General features: G+C 41.9%; 1 protein-coding gene across 2 annotated transcripts in view; it reads left to right on the top strand.

Annotated features, from left to right (window-relative positions):
* Positions 1-14,996, top strand: part of LOC109523206 (stromal membrane-associated protein 1-like) — a 54,388-nt gene that overhangs the window by 1,002 nt on the left and 38,390 nt on the right. Inside the window, exons 1-3 of one of the 2 annotated variants that reach the window (XM_019882205.1) lie at positions 809-916; positions 10,869-11,002; positions 12,420-12,505. In XM_019882205.1, coding sequence (XP_019737764.1) covers positions 910-916; positions 10,869-11,002; positions 12,420-12,505 — 227 coding nt within the window. In that variant the 5' untranslated portion in view covers positions 809-909. Of the gene's footprint in view, positions 1-808; positions 917-10,868; positions 11,003-12,419; positions 12,506-14,996 lie in introns of those variants that run through there. The other variant, XM_019882204.1, reaches the window with a different exon arrangement.

Below are 14,996 nucleotides of genomic sequence, written 5' to 3'. Positions count from 1 at the left end.
CGGTCCGGCCATGTATCGAAATATGTAAACCAAAATACCAGTAAACAAACAAACAAAAAAAAAAAAGAGCGGTATTATTTTTGTGAAAGTTGAATTGTTGATACTGTACTGTACGCAGATTGCATACTTATGTGTCACAGATGATGACGTTTATTTTCAGTTCTGTCCGTTATAACGTTGATACATGTTTATGAAAACACCAGCTGGGCATATTTAACAAACATTCTCGTTCTGTCATTAAATTAATTAACTGGCTCAGTCTGAGAACGTTTAACTGTAACTGAGCAATCCTATGACAATGTTATGGTCGATTATAAAATCAGTTTATTACCTGTCTATTATTTGGGTGTAAAACAATTAATTTTTAGGATTTAGTTTTCAAACAGAAGACAGTCTGTTCTTGCAACATTAATGGAAATTATTGAGTTTGCCAGTTCACATGATTGAAGCATGATCGATTGTTATTGTCCATAGTCACTTATTTATACAGTTCAACAGACATTAAAAACCACAAGGCATCCCAAGCGAATCCCACATGATCAAGCACAATCATTAAGACCACAAAACCATCACGTTTGATATTCAGTGTGCACCCATGCCTTTTCTACGAAATAATAAACTTTCTGTAGTAGTTTAAAAAAAATAATGGGATGGCTGTGTAAATGAGACGATATATTGGTAGAAAGATGATGAGGTTGGAGTTGCCAGGCAAGAGAGTTAGAGGAAGACCTAAGATAGGGTTGACAAATGTAGTGAGAGAAAACACTGGGGGCAGTTGGTGTTTGAAAGGAGAAGGCAAAAGATTTGTGAAGATGAAAACCAATGATGTGCTGTGGCGACCACTAACGAGACAAGCTGAAAGAAAAAAACTACGACTGGGTTGATGTGTGTCACAATAGGCTGCTACACATGTACAGTTTGTGCACTCCTGTCCAAAATTAGTGGATGAGTGAGGCCAAATATTTTATTCTAGCATCATTTGGATTTCATCTTAAAAAGAAAAACAGTGTGACTGTGAGGAAAGATCAGCATTAAAGCAGCTTTTATTAACAGATATTTACACCAGGATTAGCTATAACATTTGGCAAAAGGTACTAAAACCTTCAAGAGGTGGCTATGTACTACTGTACATTCAAAACTTTAGAGAAAGTGAAGGTCAAGTTGACATGAAAATGCATTTTTATTTTATCCTGAACTTCCACTCGAACGCCGAATAGTCCTTATATTTTTTGTTGTATTGAGTATATTGTTGCTGCTCAGAGGATAAAGCGGTTCGGAAAATGAATGAATGTTGCTGCTCAGAGGAGACAGTGTCGATCTTGTGGGTACTGAGCAACTTCCCATAACTAATTTGATGTTGTTTATTGAATTAGACTGAATCAACAGCACCTCAAGTAGTTAACCTCATTTGGTGTTAATCAAAACCTATTGCTGATACTGTGCTGTCCCTTCTGTTGAAGCCGACTGTGGCAGTTGTGTGACACAATAACTGACCGGTGATGTCAAGAAGTAGACGGTCAGCAAAGTCAACTGAAGCTTAACAGTACAGTACAGTTTCCACATAGAAGAGAGAATATACAGCGTGCCTCTGAATATTGTTGCAATGTTCAATTTGCGCGTGCGACTGTAATGTTTGAGGCTAAAGTGACAGCTGTTTGATGGTTTCATGTGACCACAATAGCGAGGCTATTTTCCATTCGCCTTTTTTATACAAACAAAATCACTTTGCCTCTCATTTAGAGAACTTTTAGCTATCTATCGAATTAAGCACGGCACATTCAGGGATGAATGCAGAATACTTACAAATATGGGTGTGTCTGTCTAACTATGACTACTGCAGTGAGGTGACTCTACTTTCCACACCCACGCCGTGAGACAAAGGGAGAATCCTTGTTGATTTCTCCTTGATTTGTCCTCCTGTATTTCCATCTTTGAGTGTGGTTAATCCTTCCACCAATGTCATCAGATGGCGCAGACTGCCGGCTACCTGTGTGGGGGTTGAGCCTCTGTGCTGGCGAAGCAGATCTTGGGAAGCCTCTCTCTCTCTTTGGGTTTACTAGGTGGCCCATCCATAGGTCTTCCTTGCTCATGTTGCACAGGCACACCTGATAATGCACTGAAGTGGCGAGATGAAATGGTCATGTCATTTGTTAAAACAATAGATTAAGCACGAAAGATACTCCGTTCTTGGTGAAATGTCGCCCAATGCAGATTATGAATCACATTGAAAAATGACCAAATCTCAGACACATGCATCTTCTGTGAATGCCCATAAACCACAACACACACAAGAAATGTGGTAGCTCACACTGACAGCGAACAAAAGTGGGAGACCAACTGTTTTAACGTTTGAAATGAAATGTATTCAATTTGGTATTCAGTGAGGGTGTGTGTGTGTGTGGGGGGGGTATCTTAAGATAATTAGACATTTTTTTCAACAATGAATGGCTGATAGTCGTGCAGCATTTTGTTGCCTGATAAGTTCTTTCAAATGTATTATTGAAATGTGAGCAAATAATATTGAACAATGGACTACTTCTAAGTGTAGACGATTGTCCGACCGATGGCAAAGGGAATTGAAAAAGCCTGACCATTCACCAACTTCAGACTAAATAAAACATTTTTGTTGAGCCAGCATCGAGTCGCCCCGTTTTACGGATTACTGTGGGTATTCCAGTAAACTAAATTCATCCATGTTAGTTTGAATAACATGGCCCACTAGTCAGCATTCAGATTTTATCCAATGGGTACCATTATGTTACTGAACAAATTAGGCTGAACAGCTTTAAGCACTATTTATTTTTTTGAGTCTCTTTCTGTTATTGTGTTTTGTTTTTATGCATTTCATAAGGACCGTTTTGAATTTAGATCTTTAATGACCGTCTGAATGACTAACAAAATGCCCCAAGCAGATGCTGTGTCACACTGCAACAGTGGAGATGTATTTGTCAACCGTGGTCTGACCTCATCATGGGTTGTTTGCTTGAATGTAGATGGTGACAGTGAAGCACACCAAAAGACCAGTAGGGGGCAGCATAGCTTTTAACATCCAACAAGACTGTGGCGTTTGCGTCACTTCACTTGACACAGTGTGGCATTCTCTGTGGAAAATAAGTGGATCTTATTTTTTAAGGGAAACATTATACAGCTGTTCACAGGATATATTTTCTCCCCTGTTTTAGAGCAGTTCATGAAAAAAAAAACATTTTACTGTACTTCTGTACATTAGCATATTTCAATTGGAATCTTTCACTGATTATACAATGAAAATTAATCACAGCCTGTTGCATTTTAATTAGCAGAAGGACTGCAAATATTTGAAGCTGGATTTGATTTAAGGCAGGTGACACATCATTGTTGTAATGAGGATGACTCATCTTTCTCACTTAGCTTAAAAAGAGTTCCAAAGATGTTTGGCTCATGAATTATTTACTCGGCAAGTCTAAGTGGATTCATCATTTTATGAAATTTCCTCCCTCCTCATGTGGGAGGTCCCTAAAAGACAAGATCTGTAGAATTTCCTTTCCCACATATCTTGCTTTTGCCCTGTAGAGTATTTTTCCAGTATGAACTGTCTGTTTTGAGTATTATAATCCCCAATGAGGGATCATGGTGGTTTTCCAGTGTTTGTCACATGCATGGTAGGTTAATTGTAGACTCTAAATAGTTGTTATCGTGCGTGTGAATCATTATCGTGAATGACTTCAGCTCACCCGTCATAGATAAGCCACTGAAAACAACATGATAGATGCAATCCTAAGTATAGAACTGTCATACAAAATTGTGACAGAGACAACTGCTCTTATGGACAGTTGAGGCCGACAGCGTAAGATAATGCAACAATTAAGTAAAAACAAACAAACAGCAGTAGTGAGAATGCAGGAATTTCTTCTGTCTAAATAAGAAGGAAATGAAATAACTTTTGTAGAGGAGGGGATCTGCCCAATTCCTTAAGGCCCTCCTTGGACACAGGTTCTTTTATTTCTCTATAATGTGGAAGAAGACCCAACACCACGTCGTCTTTTCCTCAGTTTATCACAACGCAACACAAATCGATTCGGGCTCCTGAGAGTCTCAGATTTCGTCAGGAAGCGTAGAAAAAATGCAGTCATGAGAATATATAGAGACAATATGATAATGAGAGGCGGGCAGTTACGCCTCCATGCAAATCCCGGAAACAAAGAAATGAACATGTCATCTGACCGAGTGTGGCTGGAGAAAGGGGGGAGTGGTGAGGTGAGACCAGATCCCCACTACCCCCATTGTCTTCAGTCTAATCTTTGACGAGATGGCTGGAACACAGATGCTTGAGATAACAGTTACTCTTTTGATGTCAAACATGTCCTCTGGAGGGGGCCCTAAAAGTGGTGGGGGTCGAGGGGCACTGAAGGTGATTGTAATCACAGTGAGCAGTAAATACCTCCAACAGCATTCTACATTCTTTGTTTTCGTGTTTGAACAGAACCAACAACAGAGAGGGGCTAAACAAAATCACAGTAAGGAATAAATTCCTTAACACTTTCTACAACTTCAAACTGTAAACATTAGGTGGAGAAGACCACTATATATCCCACCCAGCATCTGTTTCTGCTGGGGTATGATTATGTACCATCAAATGTATTCAACCAAAACAATAAAACAACCCCAATACAGTGATAACTGGCTTTTGAATGCCATACCTTTATAAAATGACAGAAACTGGTAAAATGTGGGTCGAGAGCTCACATTCTGTTAAAAACGCAATTCAAATAAAGCCGTGAGCTATGTTCTGTACACAAACTGTCGGCGCCGGTGTCAGATGGACAACTTTGAGAAAGTGTGTACTGTTCCAAATGAGGGTTCTTTTTTTTTAACCACAACAGGGTATGTTTATATGTGTTCATTGGCAGTTTAACCAGTCCAACGCTTCGAGTTTCTGAGTGGTTGCTTCAGACCACTGTCATAGTTCATTACAAACGCACACACACTCACACGGGGTGTCGGGGCTTTAATTTCATGCTCCGCTGGCTGCCACCCTCGTCCGTGCTGTCGTCGAGTTCCACTGTACCTCATCAAGGCTCCAGGGTGTGTGTGTGTGTGTGTGTGTGTGCGCGCGTGCGCGTGTGTGTTTGCGGTACTCTCAGCTTTGATGACTTGTTTTGTGATCGCGTCTATTTATGTGAATGCCAGTACATGCGTATGTTCGTGCCATGCGTTTCAACTCAGCGATGACTTGGTCCACTTCAACTGACAGTTTTACCGTCAGCGAGAGTGTATGCCCTCGTTTTGTCACTCTTCATTAGTTGCACCAATTTACCTGCATGAAAGTGTGAGCGTAATGAGCAGAGTTGTGCCGAATCAGGTCATCATTTCGTTTCTGTGAGTGAAGATACTATAATAGCACAGCAGTGTCTTGCTTTTGCTTTTGTTGACATGTTTGCCTGAGGAATTTAGGGAATCAGGTATGAAAGGATGCATGGGCTATGAGTTACTTTTCAGATTCACTCTTGCTGGTGCAGGTTCTAGACTGATATTTATTTATTTACCGTATTTTCTGCACTATAGGGCGCACCAAAAAGTCTTCCATTTTCTTAAAAGCTCACCGCACGCCTTAAAATCCAGTGCACTTTGTGTATGGTCATTACGGTAATATGTTGACCCCAAAATGGCTCCTGGCTGGAGACATGCTTACAATGTTATAACTTGCTGTTGGTTCAGTGAACTGTATCGCTGCTTTATTAAATATGTTTTTGTTACGGCTCTGAAAAAAAGGTAAGCTGTGGTGTTTTTTTTTTTTTTTTTTTAAACGCACACTTTATTAATGGTTTTCACAGTCTCAACAAATACAGGTACGTCTTTGTCCGTCTCTGTGCCTTCTCTTCTTCTGTTCGACTCGAGAGGCGTTCATGTCCACCTCCGAAAAACATAAATTAACGATTACTTCAGTGAAACTACGAAAATTGAAAATAATGCATCAAGCGAGGGAATCACTAAATAAATTCTCTAGCCCCCATACAGAATTTATTTTGTGATTTTCTCGTTTGTGAATACACAACAAAGGAATAAATAACAAAAACCTCAGAGACATTCCGGCCTCCGACATTTAACTAACATCTGATCGTTCTGTTGGAGCTACGCTCAAGGAAATGCCAACGAGGGCGGGGGCTATAGAATTTGTTTTGTGATTTCCTCACTTGATTTTCTGTTTTTATGCATTATTGTCAATTTTCGTAGTTTCATTGAAGTACTGTAATGTTAATTTACGTTTTTCGGAGGCGGTCATGAACGCCTCTCGAGTCGAAAGGAAGGAGTGTAGTTCTAACTAGTGGATGCATTGTAGATTGCGTTTTGTAATCCAGTGCGTCCAATATATGAAAAAAATTAAAAAATAGACCATTCATTGAAGGTGCGCCAATCCTGTGCACCTTTTAGTGTGGAAAATACGATATTTATTTATTTATCTATATATTTATTTATTTTAGGGGAGGGGGGGTTACGGTACTCTGATATTAGCATATAGCTGGTATTTTATTATCTTGTTGTGCAGTCATAGGTATGCTTGTGGATAATTTCATTCATCCACAGGTCATTTTATTCTCAGGGCATAGAATGAATTGCAGCTGGACTGCTCTGTTTGTCTCAGAAGACGATTCGCCGCTCATCCGAGGAGGCTTTCATCAGTTCGTGCAACAAGGCTTGGTTAGGACTGCACCGGTCGTAGGTATCCGTCAGTTGGAGTTGTCGCGTACATGTTATGAAAAGCTGTATCAGCAGTTTTACCGTTCATTTGTGGCCGCCATTATATGTAAGAACTAATTATGTTCGGGAAATAAGTGCTAAGGCCAACCAACTCCGGACAAGAAAGTAAAGAAAAATGAGTGTTTTGAGAATATCTGATCGTATTTGATATTGTCTCGAAGATGGACGATCCATTCGACTACAAAGTCAAGTCAATGCTTTGCTGTTTTGATTGGACTGTCGCACACTTCATGGCTAATTTTCAAGAGTCTTTTATGAGTGTGCTGCAGAGATAATTTCATGCACGTGGCGCCTTTTTCGAGAAAGCAAACTAATGTGCCAGATATCCAGCAGATAGTCGTGCTGACGGGAGGCTCGGCTTGTTGATTTAGGCTTAACACTCAGTCATCCCTGCTTTAATGCCCCTTTAGGCCGTCGAGTGTATTAGTGCCACTGAATTAACACTCAGAAGCTCTAACCCGAAACCGGCAAGCCCGCTACTCTGTGCCCAATTCTGCCCCCTTCCTGCAGGCCTTGCTGCACCAATATTTTGTATCCTGGATCTGTAAAAGTCACTTCCATTTGTCAGGCTTCTAGATATAATCTGATTACCCTGGATACAGTGCTGAGGGTCATCAGCCACCAGCCTGTTTCTCATTTAACTGCCTAATACTATTAGTCCAGATGATTATTCGACTGGTTGGATGTATTTGCCAAAAAGGGGAGAGGCGCTTCAACAGACAATATAGCAGACTCTCGCATGTCTCCAGTACTGACATCTATAGTTTGGTCCACAGGGGGATTCAAGCACTCCACTGCCCTGCTGAGTTCTCTAAAAGCATTTTGCTGGATGGCAACTTAAAAGTGTCAGTTCCCCATGAGTATTATATTTCAAATTGAAAATGTTTCTGGAAGTATCAGAGCCTGGCCACAGTTAGCAAGTTCCTTCACGTATATTTCTGATAAGAACATCAGCAGAAGGGCTCCAAATATGAATTCATTTCAACTTGTTTGATTTACGGGCGGCCCAGTGGTCCAGTGGTTAGCGCGTTAACCTCACAGTGGAGCGGTACCGGGTTCAATTCCGGCTCAGGCCTCCCTGTGTGGAGTTCGCATGTTCTCCCCGGGCCTGCGTGGGTTTTCTCCGGGTACTCCAGTTTCCTCCCACATTCCAAAAACATGCATGGCAGGCTGATTGTATACTCTAAATTGTCTCTAGGTGTGAGTGTGAGCGTGGATGCTTGTTTGTCTATTTGAGCCCTGCGATTGGCTGGCCACCGGTTCAGGGTGTCCCCCGGCGACTGCCCGAAGACGGCTGGGATAGGCTCCAGCACCCCCCCGCGACCCTTGTGAGGATAAGCGGATCAGAAAATGGTTGGACGGATGGATGGATGGATGATTTACCTTCATAACAGCCCTTCCAAAAAAGTGAGGAAAAAGTCAAGTGCTTCTTGGAAGATATCGCCAGCTCAGTAAAGGCTTCTTTTAATGGAGTCTTGTTCGTAAATGTGTCAATAAAGCGAGCACAAATGTGCCTATAAAATAATATTTATAGATTCACACACACACACACACACACACACACACACACACACACACACACACACACACACACACACACACACACACATACACACACTGCCAGCAAATCATGTCTCATAATCATATATTACATTAAAATACAACATTTTTGGTAGCTTTTATAGGAAGCTGCTTTAAAGTGCTTCCTTCTTTAATAAGTTTTTTTTTCTTTTTCCACTTCTGACTTTTGGAAAGCCGCCATTTCTCCAGCCCGTAGTTTGTGGATAGGTGTCTCCCAAAAATTGTCACTATGGGGCGTCAAGGCATCTGCTGTATATTACACAGCATGCCTTTATGTGCAGCCACTGAGGATCAAAACTGCTGGCTCTGTGCTTTTGGGAAAAATCTGGAAATATTAGGAAAAAGTGCTGTTCTGATCACTTGAAGTTACAGCTGAAATCACAGTCAATTTGTGATCTTCCATCCATCCATCCATTATCCGAGCCTCTTATTCTCACGAGGGTCGTGGTCGTGCCGGAGCCTATCCCAGCCATCTTCAGGCAGTAGGCGGGTTGCACCCTGAACTGGTTGCCAGCCAATCGCAGGTCCTGTGATTTTTAATGTTGCGTAAATGAAAAAGGCATGTTTTTCTTAGTAATTAGACACGCTTGGTTACAAAAGAAACAGTAAACAGTTTGAAAATCCACAAGTTCATCCACTGCTTTTGCAATAAGAAAGAAAACTCTTCCTTTGTGGCTCTTTTTCTTGAATGGTTTTGGACTTCGAACTGCTTCTGATACGGCGCCACCTCACTGCTGTGACTAAGACTTCAAGTCAAGTCAAGTCAACTTTATTGTCAAATGTGCTCTATGTGCAACATACAACACAGATGACATTTCTTTCTTCTCAACTACAGGAGGGAGAGGAGCCGCTGCGGGTACCCGCGCCTCCATCAACAGAACAGTTAACATAAAATGACAAAGTAATACAACATAACACATAAGACACAGACAGTCATGCAATCTTAACCACTTTTCTGCATACATTTTGTTGTTTGAAGCAGTTATCGATGAAAGAAGACAGAATCAAAGTCAATTGCAGTTAAAAATATTCACAAATATTAACCGAGTTGAAGGCAGCCAAAAATTAGGCACAGTCAACTTGCCTCCAGATTTTGCAGGCAGAAAAAAACCCCAAGTCAAAGCCATACTTGGTTTGTGTATCCATGCAGCAGCAACACAAACTGCATTACAGTGAATGAAACTCATTATACTCATCAGCGAATTAAAGCAGGAAGAAAAGCAATGACATAGTCCTGCGCACCCGATTACATTTTTACATTACACTGTAACCAAAAAAAAGCGCTACATATTTACGATTGAAATGCAAAACAATTGCACAGCTAAAAACTCAAACTGTACTGCTTTACAGAAACAGTCCTCGATGCCGAATGAAATACTTCTAAAAAACGGATTAGATGTCCTCTTTTCAATAACATCTTGAGTGTCAAAGAACATTTTAACACACGACTTAAAATATTCAAACCTACATTCCCGTGCGATGGTGTCTGATCATTTAAAATGTCCATCCCTCCTCTCCCAAATATATGTCAACAAGAATAAAAATCCAGCTTGCATCTTGATAGAGGTCCTGGACTTGTTTGAACTGTGCAACTTGCTCTCGGCATTGTTTCTTCTTCTCTGCTCAGACTGTTATGTAACTCCATCTTGGTTGTTCAGCACCCACAAAAGTGGGTGGGAGGGTGTTCGGGTCAAACACGGACAAGTACAATCAGAGTGAACGGCGGTCTCCAAGTGCCCCCTGCGCAGATCTGTGGTCTCCCGAGTCAACTTTATGTCATCCGCCTGCGGAGGTCTGCTCGCAGTTCCCTATATCTGTCCCGCATGGACTCCAGCGAATGAGTTTCTGCCATGTCAAAGACTGTGCGTCTCTCACGCACCAATTTTCAAAGGGATGAGAGGAGCCGCTACTGGCGGTGAATCAAGTCAGCAGCGTTCACGCCCATAACAGCCCACCATGCGCATTTTCAACTGCGTCAAATTTCATGCATCTGCAAAAATACCAAAATAAAGTCTAGCCCCTCACAGATTGAGATCACGCCTTGCCCCAGACGTTCACTTGTCATGAAAATAGAGCCCTCACTCTTAAATAGTGTAGGGTAGAAAGCTTTTGGGAAATTGCAATACATTCAAGTTCTGGCAACGTTGCCAGGCATCATTGCGCTTCTCTATCAAACATGACATTAAAGAAGTTCAAAATATTTAGAGCCTTTTTTCACAATTGTGTCCTACTAGGTGTTGATTTGAATTATTATTCCATCTTTATGTTTGAAGCCTGAGATGTGGCAAAAGGTCAAAGGGAGCAGATACTTTCGAAAGCCACTGTACAGTATTTGTGACTCATATTTCTTGAGGACTTTGGCATGGTATCATGTAAGTTTGAAGAGGGTAATATCGTGTAAATTACACTGCAAATGATCTCAATTGGGGATGAACTAGCCTTCTGTGGTACTGTTGCTCTTATGCCAGATACACGTTTAACATTAGCAAAATTTATTCGAAAGTGAAGCTTTACATCAATATTATTTCCTTTCCCTCTTTGTCCTTCAGGTCCTCGCTGGGCCTCATGGAATCTCGGGGTGTTCATGTGCATCCGCTGTGCCGGCATCCACCGCAACCTGGGCGTCCACATCTCCAGAGTCAAATCTGTCAATCTAGACCAGTGGACCCCAGAGCAGATTCAGGTACACACACAAACACATGAACACAGAATCCCCAAAACACAAGTGACACGCTTGAGACTCATCTGCCTTTAGGGAACCGACTACACAATTTAGCGCATTTTCTGTCCACAATAATAATAATAATAATAATAATAATGATAATTTTACACTAAATATAATATAGAATATATAATAAAGAAAAAAAACATGTAACACTGATGGGAATGTTGATGTGAAAATGAAATGAGTTTGTCTCTCTCACGAGCATGTCACACCGGTATAATCACACACTCGGCAAGGTGCATATGTATCTGAAGCTCACTTCATTTAATTGAATCTTTGTTATGAATACATCCAAGTGTTCGGCCCGGTGGTCGACTGGTTAGCGCGTCTGCCTCACAGTGCATAGGTGTTGGGTTTGATTCCCGCTCTGGCCTTCCTGTGTGGAGTTTGCATGTTCTCCTCATGCCTGCGAGGGTTTTCTCCGGGTACTCCCGTTTCCTCCCACGTTCCGAAAATATGCATGGCAGGCTGATTGAAGACTCTAAATTGTCCCTAGGTGTGAGTTTGAGTGCGAATGGTTGTTCGTTTCTGTGTACTCTGTGATTGGCTGGCAACCGGTTCAGGGTGTTCCCCGCATACTGCCCGACGACAGCTAGGAGAGGCTCCTGCGCACCCCGCGACTCTTGTGAGGATAAAGCGGATCAGAAAATGGATGGATGGATGGATGGATGGTTGGATGGTTTGTTTAGCAAATGCATGCCATGTGTGTGTGTGTGTGTGTGTGTGTGTGTGTGTGTGTGCGTGTGCGTGTGCGTGTGTGTGTGTGTGTGTGTGTGTGTACATGGTCCCTAACTATCTGCTGGGTCAGTGGAGAAAATCAGGTCTGAATGTTGATCGCCGCTCTCAGGGACTAATTAATCAATGCATCAATCAAACTTTATTTATTTAGCATTTTTCATCCATAAAAATGCAAATCAATGTGATGTGCAGTTAAAAAAATTACAACATAAAAAGAGGACTCCCCCCCACATAAACAGATATATATCCCCTCAAGCATACCTATGCTCACACACACACACACACACACAAACTTAACATGCACATATACCCCGATGACCCTGATATTCAAAAAAGACTTGACAAGGCACAGAGCTTTAACTATATGAGTTAAAAAAGCACCCAAGGGGACCTGAGCCAAGCTGAGTGACAGCAACCACACCTCCCAGCGTTAAGGCCCCACAAGAGAAAACACTGGCTCTTAAAAAAAAAAAAATCCAGATGCCTGATAATTCTGACGTGTTCTTGATCATCACCACACGTATCCCTGTCCCAATCTGGCCTTGATATATAGGGTCAATGTGTATTTTACTCTGTTTTGTTGTCTCTCTTATGAATAGCAGATCATTACTAATGTATTGTTTTCTCGCGTTTTCAGAGTATGGTGGACATGGGTAACGGTCGGGCCAAACAGCTGTATGAAGCCCACCTTCCAGAGAACTTCAGTCGGCCACAAACTGACCAGTATCCTCCTAATGCAAGCAGCTTTTGCTGGGTCTTGCACATTCAGCCATATGAAGTCAGTTACTGTATACCGCATACAGATCCTGTCCTTTGAGCATCCACTGCACATCCGAGAGTAAAAAGTCGCGACTGCTGAGGCATTAATGCACCGCGAGCTCAGACTGTGTATGACAACGTTACAAGTTTGCCCTTTTCTGCTTTACAAGATGAGACATTTGCGTGGTTAACACAGCAGCAAATCTTCATCATTCCATCAGCAGACCGAAATGAATAATTACACAGTTGGAAATGGCGCTTTAATAACGTATTTTTCATCTAGCAGGTTGGCGTGTGTGCCCCCATCATTCTTCACAGAGCAGTTACCATACCAGATCTGTATTGCAAGCAGCAAGTTCAAAAACGGCATTAGACGTTACAACTGGTGTTCTTTGTCTGATTGTGTTGGTTCTACCGAGGTGTGGAGAGAAGCCTGCGGATCTGCTGTTTCCAGATGACATGGTCTCCCTGTGACCTTCAGAGTTTGCTCCGATGTTTCACCGCTGACTGTTTAGCCGCGGGGATGAGTATCCGCACGTCCAAATCTGAGGTTCAAGGAAAAGGGTAGATGGAGCCCTCCGGTTTAGGAGTGAATCATGAGCGAAGTCATGTTTTATGAGGGGTGGAAAGTTGAAGTGTGAGATTTCATGGTGTTTGCAAAAAGACTTGAGCTTACAGGCAAAGTTCCCAATTTGATGGCCAAGCTGTGGGGTACTGAGCGAAGGGACAAGGTCACGGAAACAAGCTGCAGAAATTGGTTTCCGCTGCAGGGTGTCTGGGCTCACCCTCTGAGATATGGCGAGGAATTTGGTCATCCCGGAGGCACAGTGGGCGTGCTTACGCTTGCAGTTTGTTTCTGTGGTCTGGACCAAAGCGGGCAATCATACTTTTGGTCCTGATTCACATAGTATTCACAATGGCATGGGTGAAAGTTGTTCTTTGAAAAGCTTATGGATAAAGTCTTTGTTCAATTCGGCAGCACTTGGAATGAAAGATGGGATGAAAGCCAAACTCAGTGCTGCGTTTAGTGCTGAGTGCGGCAGTGCCGGGCAGCTCGGTGACGTACACTCCTTTGATTTGTGTTTGTATTGCTTTTTAGATATCGCCTATCCGGTGTTCTTTCTTTGCACACGCATACAGAAAATACTGTCAGGCGCTTGGAATTCTAACGCCTCGAGGGACTTGTAGTTTTGCACAGTCATATGAACACTGCTATATGTCTGTGCAGCATTTAGACTTCAGTCGAACTGCACCAATTTTTTTGGAACAAGACCATATTCTATATTCTTGATGTGGTGTTTGCTAAGCACCACGGTTTGGACGGGAACATTCACATATACTCATTCGACCCCCCCCCCCCTTTTTAGAGTAATTGCACCAGAGTTCATTTTAACTGATCAAACCTGTGAAGTGTGAGCACACCCTCAGAGCCGCGCTGCTCCTCCACATCGAGAGGAGCCAATTGAAGTGATTTGAGCATCTGTTACGAATGCACCATGGGGCATATCCTCCCGTGCGCATGAGTCCGAAAAGCTGCAAACTTTTTTGGCTGCACAGATCCTCCCATCAACTTGAGCGTGCCACTTAATAACCATCTTCTTAGGATTACCCACAATGCTTTGCCATCAGGAGCAGTTGGCCCCTTCTGCTTACTTGGCGCCATGATGTGCGGTGAGGTTCATGGATGGTGAGGCATTGACTCCTCTGGAGTCAGATATGAACATTTCAATCAAAAATAGAATATTAGCCTTGTTTTTAAAGATTTGAATCATGCTTTACTCAATTTCACACTGTTCAACAATATGGTAGCAAGAAGAGCAAAAAAAAAAGAAAAAAAGAAAAGAAAAAAATCAAAAACATTCAATATAAGGTCAAGTTCATAGTTGTTTTTTTTTAACTATTTATTTTTTGCTGATCTATTTTTTTAAAATAAAATACATTTCGGTCATTATATTTAATATGTTGTAAAGTCCCCAGTTATAAAATTACCCACTTCTCTGGTATCATAACTGCAAGGCCGATGTTTCTAACTAACCAATCATGTCAAAATCAGTAAATAATTTAACAAGGTATGATGAATTTATTGGAGCCAAACACATTCACCTCAATACAAGTGAATGGAAAATATCGCCAGAGAACTCCAGGTGAAAGATGGTGGCTCGGTCTGCACGTCCTCAACCAGCAGAGGCCTCCTCTAGTCTCGTGTTTTTTTGTGTTTTTAGGAAGAGAATTGCACTTCTTCCATGCATTGCGCCAACGCTTCGCTGGCCAAACAGAAAGTCCACATTTTTGTTTTGTATGACCAAATTCATATTTTTGATCCCTCCAACACTTTACATGCCAACAACGCCAAGGGCTCTCTTTGCATGAAATGAGGAGCACTTCAGTTTGGCATTGGCGCTTGAAGCCCTCAGTGGATACTCATATTGCCAGAGGCTCTGGAAAATAAATCAAT

Source organism: Hippocampus comes, unplaced genomic scaffold, assembly GCF_001891065.2.
Source record: "Hippocampus comes isolate QL1 unplaced genomic scaffold, H_comes_QL1_v1.1 scaffold36, whole genome shotgun sequence".
Classification (NCBI taxonomy): Eukaryota; Metazoa; Chordata; class Actinopteri; order Syngnathiformes; family Syngnathidae; genus Hippocampus; species Hippocampus comes.
This window is presented reverse-complemented; position numbering and strand designations above follow the sequence as displayed.